The sequence below is a fragment of the Labrus bergylta genome, chromosome 20 (assembly GCF_963930695.1).
Source record: "Labrus bergylta chromosome 20, fLabBer1.1, whole genome shotgun sequence".
NCBI classification, from domain to species: domain Eukaryota; kingdom Metazoa; phylum Chordata; class Actinopteri; order Labriformes; family Labridae; genus Labrus; species Labrus bergylta.
In genome coordinates, this window is record NC_089214.1 from 21,019,489 (window position 1) to 21,035,515 (window position 16,027).

Consider the following 16,027-nt stretch of genomic DNA (forward strand, 5'->3'; position numbering starts at 1 on the left):
GTGTTGGTCTTCTTAGCGTGCAATGACACCAGTAGATAAATCTTGGGTCACTTCTCTTCCTACTTTCCTCTCCCGTCATCATCTTTCCTCACCTGCTTTCCCCCCTTTACTCCCTTCAACCCCTCCTTCTTCACTGGAGAGGTTTCCGCTATCCGTTGAAAGGGTTGAGCGGTGTGTCGTGCAGAATACAAAGTAGTGGGTGGGGGGGGATGTGGGAAAAGTACTCCGAGAGTCTCGAGATGCTTATCCTAATGTGATTCAAAGCACTGCTGAAATTGACTTGGAACGACTGCTTAATGACTCACTACCGCTAGGTGCAACGCTCTGGTGAAAATTAACTAAATGCATCGTAATCTGAATCAATGTTCAAATGGATTAGAGAACCATTTTTAGAGATATGTGTTCACATTATTTTCCATGCTTGCCGAAGGTAAAACCTTTCTTTCACTTTATGTGAGGGATTGAACTAATAAATGACCCAGTTCCTCGACAGAGCTTTACATGAACATAAAGAAGGAGCAGGAGTTTATTGTCTCTGTTTGGTTCACAGATCTGAAAACATAACTCTGATTTGTGATCTACTGACTGAAACAAGCATTGTTTAAGGGGTTTCATAGCATCGGATCTACATCTGAAGGCCAAATCCCAAATCCCTCCCAATGGCCCTACCATGACTTTTGTAGTGCATCGACTGGGAAGTAAGACTTGAGAATGAGGATGAGGCTACAAGGGGAGCTGGATGATCTCAGTCAGTAGGTGCCCATTCTACTTTGCATTGGTCGCAGGTTCAACTCAATGACCTGATAGTATTGTATGCATGTCATCCCCCATTCTCCCCCCACATTTTCTATCTCTCGCAAGCTTTCTTATCAAATAAAGATAAATTGTCCAAAAGTAAACAGAAAAAGGTACACCACTCATTGGACTTTTGAAGTCTATAGTAATGACATTTCGCAGATTTAAAGATCTTGTATGTTTATGTGCAAATAGACAGGTTTCTATCTGGCATTTTTTTGTTGATTGTATGTTTATTTCTAAAGGAGCAGGGAAACAGACATATGTAATGCTCGTCCCTATGAGTCAGACATGACTACCATGAATGTTCAATCGTCAGCGGCCTCAGTTTGCATCTGGTCACTCTTTGTTTTTAGGGGAACGTTTAAAGGGCTAGTTGACAACAACTGCTCGATCCCTGAAAGAAAACGTAGAATCCTGCACTGCACCACAGCCTGCAAGACTAAAGGATTTGGTTCAAGTGGTTAAGTCAATGAGGGTAAACTGAATTGGACCCAAAGTCCTCACCTTTGGCTTGTTCCCATTGGTGTCATAAACCATCCTCCAGTCGGATCCATTGTTGCTGTAGCCGAGCCGAAACTTCTTCATAAAGACTTTGTTCTCCCGGTGCTTCCCTCCCTGGATGATCAGTCCCTTCACCAGTTTCTCATCACCTAGGTCCACCTGCAGCCACTCGTTGGTGAAGGGCTGGGGTTGGGGCAGCAGGGTCCACCCCGTCCTGCTGGTCAGCAGACGGGCGTTCTCTGGTACCCAACTCCGGTCTGTGTGTGAGGAAGCAGTGATCTGGCTGTCGGTGATTAAACCTGATACCATGCCCAGCATGCCCGAGCAGGGGTACTCTGAAAGACAAAAGGGAAAGCAAACGGCACTTAGCTTTTTGATTCAAACTGATTAAAAAACTGCAGAGATGATGGATAGATAGGCAACAAACGATTTGATCTATATCTAAGGGATTGGAGTACAACATCATTTATCATGCCACAAGCCTGGTTTGTGGAGATTCAGGTTCATACAGGGGCGACAGGAATACTGAAAGCCAAAGTGAGGAGGACAATTCCCCAAACTCTTTGTGATGTTTCTGTGATCTCTGCCTCTATTCTCTTTCTGTCTGCAGATCTCATGCATACTAATTCCTCTGCCTGAAGCGGTTGTCTCCAGGCAGCCAATTAAAACCGTCCTCTCGGTCGGTGCTTCCACGTCCTGCATTCTGGGAGCGCTCTTTCTTTTCATCTCCCTTATCCACCCCCTCCTCCCTCTGTAGACTGAAATATACTGACACACAAAAAACAGATTCTCTTTGTGTTTTATCTGCTGCTGCACTCATCTACCTTCTGCTCCACAGCTGTCAACATCTGTGGGACTGGGTCTTTTAACACCTTGTTGTTTCCTGTCCGCATTTTGAAACTTTCTTCTCCTGCTTTTGTTCTACTCCTCTGATCTTATCCTTCCATAACTCTCTACGGGTTTTAGCATCTTTGGATACGTTTTCAAAGAAGGCCTTTTTTTTCATCCTGCTTTTTCTTGATGCCTCCCTGCCTATCTAGAGCTTAACAGGATAAGAACCTGTTGCTAGTGCTTAGAACCATTTGGATGTTTCAACATGATGGGTTTTCTGGATGCAACACCACAACCTGGTCTTCTTTGGTAATGAGCAAGGGACCCGTTTTTAACCCACCTCCTTGTGTGCTGTCCAGTTTACAGAACTAAAGCTGACTAGTATTTACAGGGTCAGGGTCTTGCATTGAATTTGGACAGTAAGCTATCCAATCACACACTTCTTTTGAACCCGCAAAGATTACTCCTGTGCTCACAAAAATTTCTCCATGTCATGACTCCCCACAAGTGTGACTCTGACTCCCTCTAAGTACCTTTAAATCTCCCTGTCTGTTCTGAACCTTTCTCAATCGATTAATCCCAAGACACTGATTCACTGACCCGCGGTAAGCAACAACATATTTACTGGCTCCCTCGGAGGGATAAATCCAGGCATTGTAACATCCTCTGTGTCTCTACAGGACAGTGTGAACTGTACCTCTGCAAGGGTAGACTCAATAGCATGGCAGGATCTGGGAAAACTGAGCAACGACTTCTACTCAGATATTCTACTTTTCTAATGCAGCAAAAAACTTTGGTCCTTGACTGCAGTTAAAAAAAATGGACTAAAAGGAATATTCCCTGGCAGCGTGAAAGCCTTCAGACTGTTTCAGGGTTTTCAAACGATCTTTCTTGAGTTTTCTGGCGAGCTCTGTTTGAGCGCGATCACACGAACGAGCCTCTGGTCGAGGCAAAGTCGAGGCACTGAAAACCGAAGGCCTTTGAAGTGGGAAAGATATGAGAAAAAAAGGTATATGGAGTGTGATTGAAAGTGTATGTGTGTGTGTGTCTCTGATCTGAGTGTAGACACTTGGGTGAACTCCCCGGTTCATCTGGAGCTCTAAATCGACATCAGCTGTGATCACAGAAGCTCCGGAGATGGCATGCATGCAATGACACACCCAGAGGAGCAAACATGTGTGGGTGTTTGTGGACTTGCTTGTGTGTAGATGGAGATACGTGGCTACGGTGGTCACGGTTAGGGTTTGGGTGGAGCATCAGTGGTTCATCAGGGATATTTATACACTGTGGTGTATTTACAAACAACAGGGCGGTGGAACTGTTTATTAATGAGGGGCTGTTTGAATCAGAAGAGCCACGCGACCAGGATGATTAACATCTTGTAACATTCTGCTGATCCACTCCTCTAATCACATCTCTGATCTATGGTCTGGACTTCTTAAGTGGAACGTGGGGGCTTAAAAAAAGTACGTTTGAATATTTTTATAAATCTCCATATTATGGTGACCAGATGTGCTGGTTTTCAAGGATAGTCCCAATTTCAAGCTACTCGTCCCAACTCCAGACATATATACGTGTTAAACACCTAAATAACTTGGCTTTTCACACTCTCCAGCTATTTTCTCACACAAAGATAATACAAATGAAAATTGTTGTTTTATACATATTGCAAAAAGTAAGCTGTCTTAGCCTTACAGAGTCTTTTGCAAGAGCATCAAAGGGCTAACACCTTCTTTGGTAGAGTACCCAGCAACATAAATGCTCTATTCATGGGATTCTTGGTTCAAATGTGAGCTAATGATGTGGGCTAAATGCTAAAATAATTGTCCTACCCTCTGAAGAAATCATCAGATGTTGCATGCTTAAGAGCATCAACTGCAATTTGAAGCCTCTCCATTTAGGGGTTTGGAAATATAGGAACCCTACTTTTCAAAAATTACATCTTTTGTGACATATTTAAGATGCTACCATGGAAGCACATTACTAGAAAAGTTGCGCTGCGCCAAAAAACTCTCCACATTTCTTTTAACACAAGTTTTTTTTTTTCCAGAAAAGTTTTGGTATCAGGGATTCAAAACTTAGTACAGAATGAGTCACTGAGTTTATGCTGCCCTCCTGAACCTCTCTCTCTCTCTCTCTCTCTCTCTCTCTCTCTTCGACCTGCGACTTTGCAGTAGAGCTGGCTTCAGAGCACCCAGGGGTGATGACGTCCTTACGGAGGCCCAGTGGTGACTTCCATCTTCCATGATGTGTTTACGCTCTGTGCAGCGGTCTGGTCGTGCGCCCGTAACACACGCCCACAGCTGCACCCCTGCTGTGCCCACAGTGCCTTGTGCCTTGCTATTACATGCACGGCCACGCACTTGTGATGCAGAACAGAAAAAAAACAACCTCCAAACACACATAGCACTGGCACTCAGAAGCACATTTGGCTCGCTACAACTTCACCCTGATGCTAACTTTAGGCCAATAAGGATTAAATCTGAACAACACTGACTCGATAGAGGGGTTTTTTTTCTCGTCCTTTTCTCTTATCCAAGTACAAACAAGCTTTAATTAACATTCAATACACATGCTCATAAACCCATAGAGATGCAGACAGATGTGCTAAGCCATATGAAAGCAAGCCACACACGCAAGCACACACACACACTAACCTCTCATTAAAATAAGATTGACAAAAAGGCAAAGATGAGAGGAGCTTTGCCAAAACCAAATCTCTGTTTTCTGAAGACAGACTGTGGCTAAAGAGGGGGCTGAGACCCAATCAGCGGGAGGGATGGGACCATATAGATCCACACCAGCTGCCGGCTGTTAGCTGCATCTATATTATATGAAGAACATCTAAACATGGGGTAACATAAATAGGTAATCCCCCCCCTCCCCTTTATAATGCAGCAGCTTGCTTTAGCCTTAGAGGGAGATTTTTACAGAAATAGTGCTTCATCCCACACCTTGCAGGAGGAAGTGGTTTGTGCAACCAGGGCCCTGGTGCAACATACTGACATGTGATGCAATGAGAAGAGAGCAGAATCAACGCTGGGATATGTGCATGAGTGGTCTCTTCTGATTACAGCGTTTTAAGCGGTTTAGTATTTATGTCGACTGTCGAGCTGCTGACAAAAATAAAGCAGAGCTGTGTGTGTGTGTGTGTGTGTATGTATGTATGCAGCAGCAGTACCAACCTGATATCTTACATCCATACACCTCAAAGCGCAGTGCGATGCCTGTTTCCCAGGTAACGGGACGGAGTCGGACGAAACGTGTCAGTGTGGGTTTGGGCAGCTTCGTCTTGACAACGTCTGTTGGGTTGGTGTTGCCTTGGAAAACCTGAAGTAGAGAGAGAAGTAAATTATTGAACACGTGGAGTTGAAATGCAGAGTGGAACGCGCTCGGAGACCTTGACTGCATTGAATAAAGATAGAGAGAGCCGAGGCAGGAAAAAATAATCACGTTAAATGAGATTCTGGAAATAAAAAAATAAAACGAGAGGGTTTTTTTTTTTCCAACAATGAAACATGACTTGTAAAAAAATCCCCCCCCCAAAAAACTAAGCTTGAGTAATGATTGCACTTTGCATCTCAGTGCATAACCTTTTTGTCTGTTCTGCTTTGTCATAACGTTCAGAACCACGAGGAGAGAGCAGATCAGTCCAGTCTTAGCTGCTCTGCACCGGCGTCACATGACATTAAGAGTTCAAACTGGGGCCCTCTTTCTTATCAACACAGCTCCTAACTGGCTAAGGACCTTGCTACTTTCCTAACTCCCTTTCTAAATATTTATCTGCTGCTGGTTTATTGCAAGGGCCTTTTTCCCATAAAGACAGAACCAATCAGGGAAGCCAACTCTTGTAGTGCTTTTAAAAAGAAACTATAGCCACCACACAATACAATGCATGCAATCTATTATCTTTTTGTTTTTATTATACAAGTTCTATGTAGTCAAAGTTACAAGACAAGACAAGAAGAAATCATCCTTTATTGTTTCCCCAGAGGAGAGTTTCAGCTGTTGCAGTAACACAAGACAAGCTAGTACAATTTAATAAAAAAAAGGACAAAATCAATAAAAATAGGAGTGTATGTAAGGGATTTTTAACAAGTTCAAGTGACATGGTATGATTCAAAGCAGCTAACTTATATTTATTTAGTGAGTTTTATTTTCCTAAGAAAGAAAAGTCAGTTTTTATTGACTTGTTTTTATTTATTCTGTCTTTTTTTGATGTGATGCATTAGGTGCACAGTTTTTTTTAACCTGTATACGATTTATAATTAAAGGGCCTCAAAAAGTCATCAACATTATCATTATATAATATTTGCAATCTTAAAGCTCTGTCCTGTGCTGTGTAACTTCAATATCTGAGACTAATTGAGCAGATTCCCCCGTCATCCTGACACTTCCTCTCTCTCCACGTGAAGCAGCACAAACAGGCTGTGAACTGTGACTGTGAAACCCGAGGCGGTATGTGTAACACTGACAAGACCAGATTGGCTCAAGATGCCCTTCTTTCTGTCCTCTGGTTCCAGATTTGGTGGACAGGTTTTACTGCACTGTGTTGTTTAAAGGTCAGAGATGTCTCTGTTCCCCCCCCCGGGGGTCCGTTGACAGTTTACTAGCACCATACGAGGAGGACGGCCACCCAGGGAAACAACTCCCAACAGTCCATCGCAGTTCATTCTGGGTAATTGAATCACACCGGTGACCATACGACCTACTGACCTCCCTAACTGAGTAGCTATAGGGCAGAGAGGAGACCAGCGGTGAGGAGATAGATAGAGAGAAAAGCTGAAACACACAACAGGGCTGATGCATTCGTACCTCTGCGACCCATTCCCTGAGCTATACCTGTCAACTGCATCAACTATTGCAACAAAGTCATCCACTCTCTAAAAAATGTCACGCCAAGACTACTCTCCACTCGCTGACTGTAAAGTGCCTTTTTTCCAAGAGCTGAACGTCGACGCCAAACTGCAAGCTCAGCATGCAGCAAATGGTGCCCCTCTGCACAAAAGCACTTTAGAGTGGCGGAAAAACACAGGCCAGGATCACCACGGCACCTTTATGCTCCCACTCTACAGAGAGGACTGTGTACTTTGGAGGGACCATAAAATAATCAGACCGGGGCGGCGTGTGTACGCTGAGGCACAAACACGCTTGTTTGGATGGTTTGCTGCTGTTCAGAACTTTTTTTGTTACTCCTCAAACACCAAGAAAAAAAGAAGCGTAGTGTTATTTACATGAGATCTGTCAGACGCTCATGCCTCTCTGACCCCCTTTGAACACACACACATGCAGAGGGTGTGTTCGCCTCCAGATGGACAAAAAGCTGCTCTGTTTGACATGCTGATCAGCGATCGATGGTCTCAGCCTGTCACGCTCCGGTCAAGCATGCCATCCCTCCTTTCCTTTCTCCTCCACCAGCTGCTCAAACATGACAGCCTCTCCCGTTTCTTTCTATCAATATCCCCTTTAACTCCTGTTTGTCAAGTCTTTTGTCATCGCCTGCTTCTTTTATGACAACTTGAAGGGTGCCTGACATAAAACAGGAGATACATTCCTTAAATAATCCTCCCTATGGCGACAAGGGCCGCAGCCCGTGCTGGAAATATCACGCACTGACAAAGACGGTGGGATCACTGCCATGCCGACGAAAGTGTGTAATTATATGTTGGGAGAAGGAGACTTGAGTGCTCATAGTTGGGCATTCCCCCCTTTTGTTGAGCTCAAAGGCAACTTTAGAAGAGACCACAATTCAAGTCAGATGTCGGCTTTACTGTGATGGAATCTATTTCAAGTGTGGTACGTGCGTGTGGGGGCTTTGACGACGTCGTCTCTGGACATGATGACACAAAATAAACTACTTTCTATTGTCCAGTCTTCTCTGATAGTGGGATGTAGATATAAAGGTGGTTAAGGTGTATAGGGAGTTAACAGAGAATTTATTTTTTAATTTTTAATTTTTTTCTATGGCAAAGTAGCGGTAAAAAATAATAATAACTCAAATCAAAGCAAAATTATATTCTTTGGTAACATAACAATTTTACACAATATGTATGGATTTTTTATTTGATATTGAACAAGCAAAAAAATATTATTTTTCTCGTTTAGGTCAACAACGGTTGCACAACAACAGTCATACGGTGTTAGATGTTGGCATAAAAAAATGTACTAATTTACTGAGATTTTTTTGCACATGGAGAAATGTGTTTGCTAAATGACTGCTCTCACTTCACTATGTATTACAATTTGATCATCGGTTGTGAATACGATCATATTGCCAGACTCTCGCCAATACAAAGCTGCCGTGCAAATGAAGTTGCAGAGGTGATGTCATCATTAGTCCAATGCTTGCAATGCGAAAATCTCCTACCTTTTGTTTGGAGCCTTCTTTCAAAGTGATCCAGTCCTCTCCGTTTGAGCTGACGTCCACTTTGTAGGACTTGACAAAGTAAACCTTTCTGGTCTCCTGGGAAATGGCGCCCTGGGTACCGATGGCTGAGATGAACCGCAGGAACCCGAGGTCAACCTGTGAAAAAAAAAAAAACAGAGAGAGAGGAGACAAGTGAGAAAAAAAACAGAAGTAGCTCTAAAAATGAAACGATTTTTTTCCCCTTTCAGAGAGTGTTTAGGAGAATCCTAATTAACCTCACTGGAATAAAGTGCCTGTTCAATTAACGGGTTTTGTGAAAAGGCTCTCGTTGGATGGCCTGTATTAATAATGCACTGACAAGATGAAGAGTTAAAAATATAAACCAACTATTAGATTCACCTCTGGCTTTGGTCTCATCGTGCTGCTACCTGGAATTTAATAAACAGCAATGAAACGATATTCACATTAATGAAAAAGACACAGGATGACAACTTAATTTCCTGAGACGGGGAGACAAGAGCTTATTGGCTCAAAGTGAATATTGAATAGAGCGAGCTCTGCAATCACATTATCAAAACTGGCCAGGAGGAAAGAGAGATACCGATTGAAAATCAAATATTCTACCTTTTAAAACACGCAGGGCTTTATGAAGTGAACAGCAGAGCACATTACTGCAGGGCTGTTATAATCTCACAAGGAGACTGTGGGGTCAGAGAGGCACGGAGCGGGGGGTCTGTTCTGTGGTCGTGTGTATACGTGATCAAGAGTGTTTGCTGCTTTAAGAGCTGATCCTGCACAGAGGGGAAACTGGTTTGTCTCAGACATGGTTAAGGAGTGATGTGTCTGTCGCAACGTTCACAACCATGACCATCACTGCCAGGAAAAGACACAACACACTGTAACGCTGTCTTTGAGACGTCACCCTGGTTTCTGTCTCTGCGTTAAGAATAGACTTCAAACAGGCTTTTTGTGCCTTTATTCGAGAGATAGGACAGTGGACAGAGAGAGAGTGGGGAAAGACCCACAGGATAGGAGCCACAGGTCGGATTTGAACCTGGGCCGCCCGCTTGGAGGACTATAGCCTCCATACATGGGGCGCGCACACCAACCACCACACCACCGGCGCCCCCATTATACCAAGTTTTAACTGATCTGTAACTTACATAACTTAAACTCCATCCAGGAACTGCACATCATCCCCCATCTTTGCATCTGTTTCATTTCATCTGAAGTGAATTTCTCCTCGGTGTGTGTGTGTGTGTGTGTGCGTGTGTGTGTGTGTGTGAGTGAGTGAGTGTGTGTCTTAGAAAACTGCAAGGTAGATACATGTCCAAAGGACAGAAAAAAAAAATGTTTTTCATTGGTTGTAAGGAGTGAGCAGATTGTCCAAACAAGGTAAGGTTCAAGTGTATTGTGTTGACACTACTTTGAGAATAAAGCTCCTGTTTAACTCATCATGACCACAATATCTCAGACACACTTTTCAGAAGGGATATCATTAGCATGTTAGCTACTAAAAGCCTGGCTAAAGCTAACTGATAAAGCCTGAGGATAAATACATGTCTCCAAACTTAAATTTGGAGGACAGAAGTTGGTGAAAAGATGGCATTTTAAGTTAAAATTCATGTTTTATCTCAGTCTTAGTTGTTCTGAAAAGTTCAAAAATGACCAAAGCTTTTGGTGTTAGCATTTGCGTTAACATACAGCTCTCTGCAAATGTGACATCTGTATATTTAGTGCTGAATTTATTTGTTATTTAGTGATGTCTTAACAATGTAACTCATAACGCTTTACTAGGCCTTCAACTTAAACCAATATCTGATGGTTTTGAAACTAACTCCACACATGTCCAACAACAAAATGTGAAATGTCTTAAACTAATGATCTCTATCGACTAAGATCTCCGGATCTTGGTTAATGTTGCATTCTCTTGCCTGACTTCACTGTCACACTAAAGGTCAGACTGAGAGCCTGCAGGTGAGCTCAGCTGTTGCTTCTTCTGAATGTTTCAGCCACTGGTGATGACAAATTGTCTCTCCTTGACCTCTGCTGAGGCTCCCCAACTCATGTTACCATACCTCCATCCAGAACAGAGGAAAAGAGTGGGCGAAGTGTGAATCTGAAGGCTTTTAAATGAATGCAAACTCCTCTGAGTATGAAGTAGCGTGCTTAATTTCAACAAGCGTTAACACCGTCTCTGACAGGCTGAGCTGACGTTAATAAGGAGTAATGGTGTTGCGTGCAGACGCCACTTAGACACAGGAGCGATGCAGGAAGCCGGGGCGTTGGTGGAACGCGTTTTCAGATCGTGATGAGACACAAAGCCTTTGATGTCGACGTGGGATGGGCTCCGGCTCTGATGGATGGCGACCAGAGTCTTGAGTAGATTACTGAATCGACGCAGAGAAGATCATGGGTATGTGCGTGTGCGAGGGTGTGTGAGAAAGAGCGACAACAGTGAAATCCTTTATGCGTGGCTGAGCAGACAGACGCAGAAGCATGCACATATTTTAGAAAATCAAAGCCAGCGTGATCTGCCTCCAGAAATCTCCATAGAGCACATCCAGCTTGTCAAAACCATACAGCCAGTGCCAGCTAGCTTCCTTTGCCAACCTTATATACAGCACCGCACCACGCTTAATGGCTCGTAGCAAAGAGCAGGAAAGGAACATCTGAATGCCACAAAAAACGCCGGCCATTCCTGCTCCTCAAATTCTCTTCCAGAAGTAAAAAAGACATAAACAGATGGGAGCAATAAATGAGGTTCCACCATACTATTCTCTCTCGCTCCCTCTCTGGGCTACTCAAAGGATTTGGATGGATGGAGACTAACAAAAAAGACAGTCAAATACTGAGACAGAATACTTTTGTTCCTGTCTACAGGCTCAAGAGGCTTATACAGTAAGACCCAGATTTCTTGTGGGTCTACAAATAGAGACAAAATCAAATCCCTGCAGCTTCAGACGGTTCTCCGCCGAGTAAACGTATGAAAGAGAAAGCACGGTTGCATGGCAGTGAGGCCTGTGCATGTGCATATTAACCCAGTCAGGTCTTTAACATCTGTGTTCAAATGGGCCAGGCTGACTCCTTTCCAGTCTGCACCAATGGCATTGTAGCTTACTGAAAAGGCTAAAAAAAGGTCTAATAGGGAGACTTGGCCCTGGGATGTTTTCTCTGAAAGGATCTCATTAGGTGTAATGGAGAAGAAGAGGAGCCTCTGGGAATGAAATGAGTGCTGGTGCTAATTGGGAACACTCATGGGTGCTCAGACTCACAATTTCAGAACCTGAAAGTGGTGAAACATGGGCAGTTTGAAGAGAGACGGACTGATGTACGACTTCCATCAACAAGCAGGCCAACTGGAAAGTGCTTTTTTGTAAATTAATGTTTTTATTTAAAGGGTAGCAATTTCTAGAGGGGTTCTCTGCCATTGGGTGTGGTACAGTACCCGGTTTAAAGGGCTGAAAGTCTGACATACTTTCATTAGTTTGTGGTCTGCTAGTTTTAAAGTCACACAAAACCAAAGAGATGGCGTGGCAAAGAGAATCATTGGAATTTCTGAAAGGTTTTGGCACAAAAAAAACTCAAGTTTTAATGATACAGAATATATGCAACCTCAGTCCAAAAGTGGCATCAGACTAGGCTGTGATTGGATCTGCAGAATGATGGAAGAAGCAGGAGGAATAGAAAGAGGAGAAGATGAAGGGAAGAGTGAAGGTTTAGCAGGGGGAAAAGAGACGTTGAAGGTGATGCCTTGGAAGATGTGAAGGACAGAGGCGCGGGGGTCTCCAGTGAAGAAGTGAGCAGACTAGATTAATTTCACAGACACTGGTTGATAACAGGGCCTAATGAGCAAAGCTTGATTTATTAATGGCTGCTTGTTGGAGGCAGAAGAACGAGGCAGAGGCTGCGTTAACAGACCGAGGTTACACGGGTCAGAGAGAGAAGACGGGCTGCCAGGACGCTCTGGACGCAAAGCAAAAGTCCGTCCCACACCACAGACACCGCAGTGAAAACAAACAGGTCCAGATAATGATCACAAGTGGGACTCTTTTTCAACCCAGAGCCCCAGACAGCACTAACTGACTTATATACATAAACCAACATTTGTCATTTACAAACACAGCAAAGAGGATCTTGGGTAAATAAATCACTCACAGATGATAAACTATTCGTCATCGAGCCGTGAAAGCCTGAATCATGCCTAATGGGTGATGTAATCGCTGTGCTGAAAGGTGTGAATTATGACTCACAGTCTGCTATCTATGGGGATGTGCTGCATTATGAGACTGCTGATCTAACAGAATTAAGACTGTGTCTGTTTCTGTTGTTTCTGCGATGAGAGTGCGTGTTTGGACTGAAGCCCACATATGGAGGAACGACACTGTCAGTCTTGGCATGCTGGTGGACACTAACTCATATCAGGAGGAACACACACACACACACACACACACGCTCTGGGACATAAACATGCCAGGCTGGGTAAGAAATCACTCTGACTTCTGTGAATCGTTCCATAAAGTGACAGCAGGCTGTGTGGGCAGAGTGTTAGCGTGTCCTTGCACCACCGACTTTATTGGTTTGTTTTCGGCGACCTGGTCAGCCTTAGTTGACCTCTCTGCCCCCCCCCCCCCCCCCCCCCCAATACATACTTTTTTCCTGTGTTTGTAGGGATGCAGGGAATGTTATTTGTAACATATGCAATGAAACTATCGTTGTGAAATGTGCAAAGACAATAAAGGTATACATTAGAGGAAGTCACTGTGTAGGTCAGATCTGTGATCCCAAAAGGGCAAAATATTTTTTTGACCGCTTTATCGCAGTGTTACATCGTCATTGTAAGTTGTGTTTTTGGATGGATCTCAATCTAATGAGCTATATCCATTTGGATGTCAGCGCAGAGGCTTTAACAAATGAACTATTTCATCGTAATGTAGTCAGGCTGCTGGTCGTCTTTTAACACCGAAGCTTGTCAGCCAGGTCGCTCCAGGATCAAACATCTCAGTAGCTCCGCACTAGACTGATCTCCTTCATTAATGTCTAGTTAAGAACTTTTTAAGACTTAGAAGCCATGTTGTAACTCTGTGTTCAGTTATTGCTTCATAAGGTTCACTGTGTATATCCAACCTGTTGCTTCAATTGTTCTGTCTGGGCATTTTTTATTTGTTGACACTGGTTTTTAGCAAATACATATCTGTGTTTATTAAATGCTTAAATTGCCTTAAACTACCCATATTCCAATTATGATCTTTTAGGGTGGAAAGTGCCATCTGAAGGTTGACAGTGTAAGGTGAACATTGTTCGTTACTTGTTCGTTATTTTCTTTCATATATTTTTAAAAAGTTTACATTTGTAAAGCTGGAGGCTACAGGACTCGATCTGGCTGCTTGTGAAGTACTCCTTTATTGTTCCTGTCCCCGATTCCCAATAACCCTGCCGACATGCCTTTGCCCTTGCTTCCCATGAGTTTTTTTTTCCTGCTCCGACATCATCCAAAGCATGTTTGACTGTTTTGGGTGTTTGCTACCTTCCTGTTGTGCAGCAAACTGATGACTCAAAGCCCCCCTTTCCTCACAACAGTCAGTGTACACGGCTCCAGTCGTTTCACAGACTAATGAAACCAGAGAGGCAGAAAAAGAATTAGTCGTGCTCGGGCTTGTAACATCAGCCAGTTAAAGCTCGGTGTGCATGCAATTAGATCAACATACTGAAATCCACATCAGGCATTTGAATGAGGCGTGTGTGTGTGTAACTGTGGGAATAAATGACAGGCAGACCGTGTATTTATGTATTTATGCGTGTTTGTACAAGTTTGAAGAGATAATTTTCCAATTATCCCTCAACAGCAGTGGCAGCTGTGGGCGTGATCACTGGGTCTATCCGATACTCAGTGTATTGTCTTAGCTCTGTGTGACTCAGATGTGCAGCGGGGCCACATGATATGTATTTGAGGCTTGCAATGGCTGTGTGGGTGCAGGGAGGAGACATGTGGTTTATAAGGCTGGAGGAGGAGGAAGAGGAGGAGGAGGAGGAGAACACAGCAAAGGCTCAAAAGCTTTATCTCTCGCTGCTTGATTGGATTATAATTGAGTTGCCAAGAAGTTGTATGCAGCAATCTGTACTCTGGGAGAACTTTACAGAATACTTTCTTTTAAATCCATTCTTCTTCTTCTTCCCTGGCAAAGGGAGGGGGGAGCTTCCCATCTGTGTGTGTGTGTGTGTGTGTGTGTGTGTGTGTGTGTGTGTGTGTGTGTGTGTGTGCGGGCCGCTGAGTGAATAACTGAAGCCTCTGGGGAATGGGTTTATTCGTTTTCCCTCACCCCAAAAAAAAAAACAACAACAAGAGAAATGCCGAGGGTGAGAACGAAGGGAGCGCTCCTCTGTGTTCAAAAGTCAAAGAGCAGATGGTAAACAGAGACAGAGACCCCCGTCCAGGAAACAACCTGAGGAAATGCTTTATGGATCTCAATGGATGGTATAGTGTGAAGAGTTACTCTGGTCCATCGAACAGATGCAAAGCTTCTAGTCCAATATGTTTGGAAGTTCAAAATGTTAATGAAACGTTCTTTGTACTGAGAAAAAGCTGACATGCACATAGCTTTGTTTCTATGCAGCTAAAGAGATCTGTTTCCAGACCCAAATACAGCATTTCTTAATCTTGGAACACTGCTCATGTTTGACAATTATTTAGCCCCTTGAGACGATGACCAATGACTCCAGGCTTCAGCTGTAGACGGCAGACATACCAACAATGACGAAGCGATATCTGGCCAACACTTCCTTTTCCTTGTGCTAGTCATTGTTTAAAGTCTAACTAGCAACATATGAGACACACGAGAATGGACTTTGAGTTGAAAGAAGACAATGGAAACCAGATTCTTTATCAGCCCTGATACGACATCTCTTTAAAAGATGAATAATTGTTTCATGTTAATGCGTTTCAAGACTTCCTATTTTCTCTCCACAAGGATGTTTTTTTCCCCTGCACGCGACCATAACCTGTCCAATCTGATATACGCTATCCAACAAAATTAACTCAAATAAGATTGCTTCCAGTCCCAAACTCTTCTTAAATACAGATCCTGCATTCATTTTCCGATATCTGTTTATAGAGATTAATTTCTAAACCAGCCTTCAGTTATCCGTCCACCAATTTCACCTGCAGTCCTTTGGAAACGGAAGCTTTGTTGGAATAGCTCCATTACCTAAAAGTGTAATTAATTCTCCTTTCATGAAAATTATATTACTAAAAATGCTGCAGGACCTCTGAGCTCCATGCACGACCTTCCATTTATCACAATATTCACCTGACAGAATTACAGTTTATTTTTAGCCCCTCCGTCACCTTTTTGGTGGCATTAAATTATGCATGTCTCCCCATGTGGACATCATCTGCTCTCCCGACTAAAGAGGAATGTGTTGCTTGAATTACAGCGCGAACAGAATAAAAAGTTGTCTTGTCAGGGTTGTGAGTGAATGTGCTCTGGCCCAGATTTGTGTTGTTGCATGATGAAAGGCTGCTCTTTTTTA

At 43.4% G+C, this 16,027-nt stretch overlaps 1 protein-coding gene across 2 annotated transcripts in view; it reads right to left on the reverse strand.

Annotated features, from left to right (window-relative positions):
- Window positions 1-16,027, reverse strand: part of nrp1a (neuropilin 1a) — a 66,103-nt gene that overhangs the window by 8,840 nt on the left and 41,236 nt on the right. For both annotated transcript variants that reach the window (XM_065948732.1, XM_020630971.3), the window contains exons 8-10: window positions 8,498-8,653; window positions 5,316-5,460; window positions 1,303-1,634 (exon numbers count right to left, since the gene is read on the reverse strand). In XM_065948732.1, the coding sequence (XP_065804804.1) occupies window positions 1,303-1,634; window positions 5,316-5,460; window positions 8,498-8,653 (633 nt within the window). The remainder of the gene's footprint in view (window positions 1-1,302; window positions 1,635-5,315; window positions 5,461-8,497; window positions 8,654-16,027) is intronic.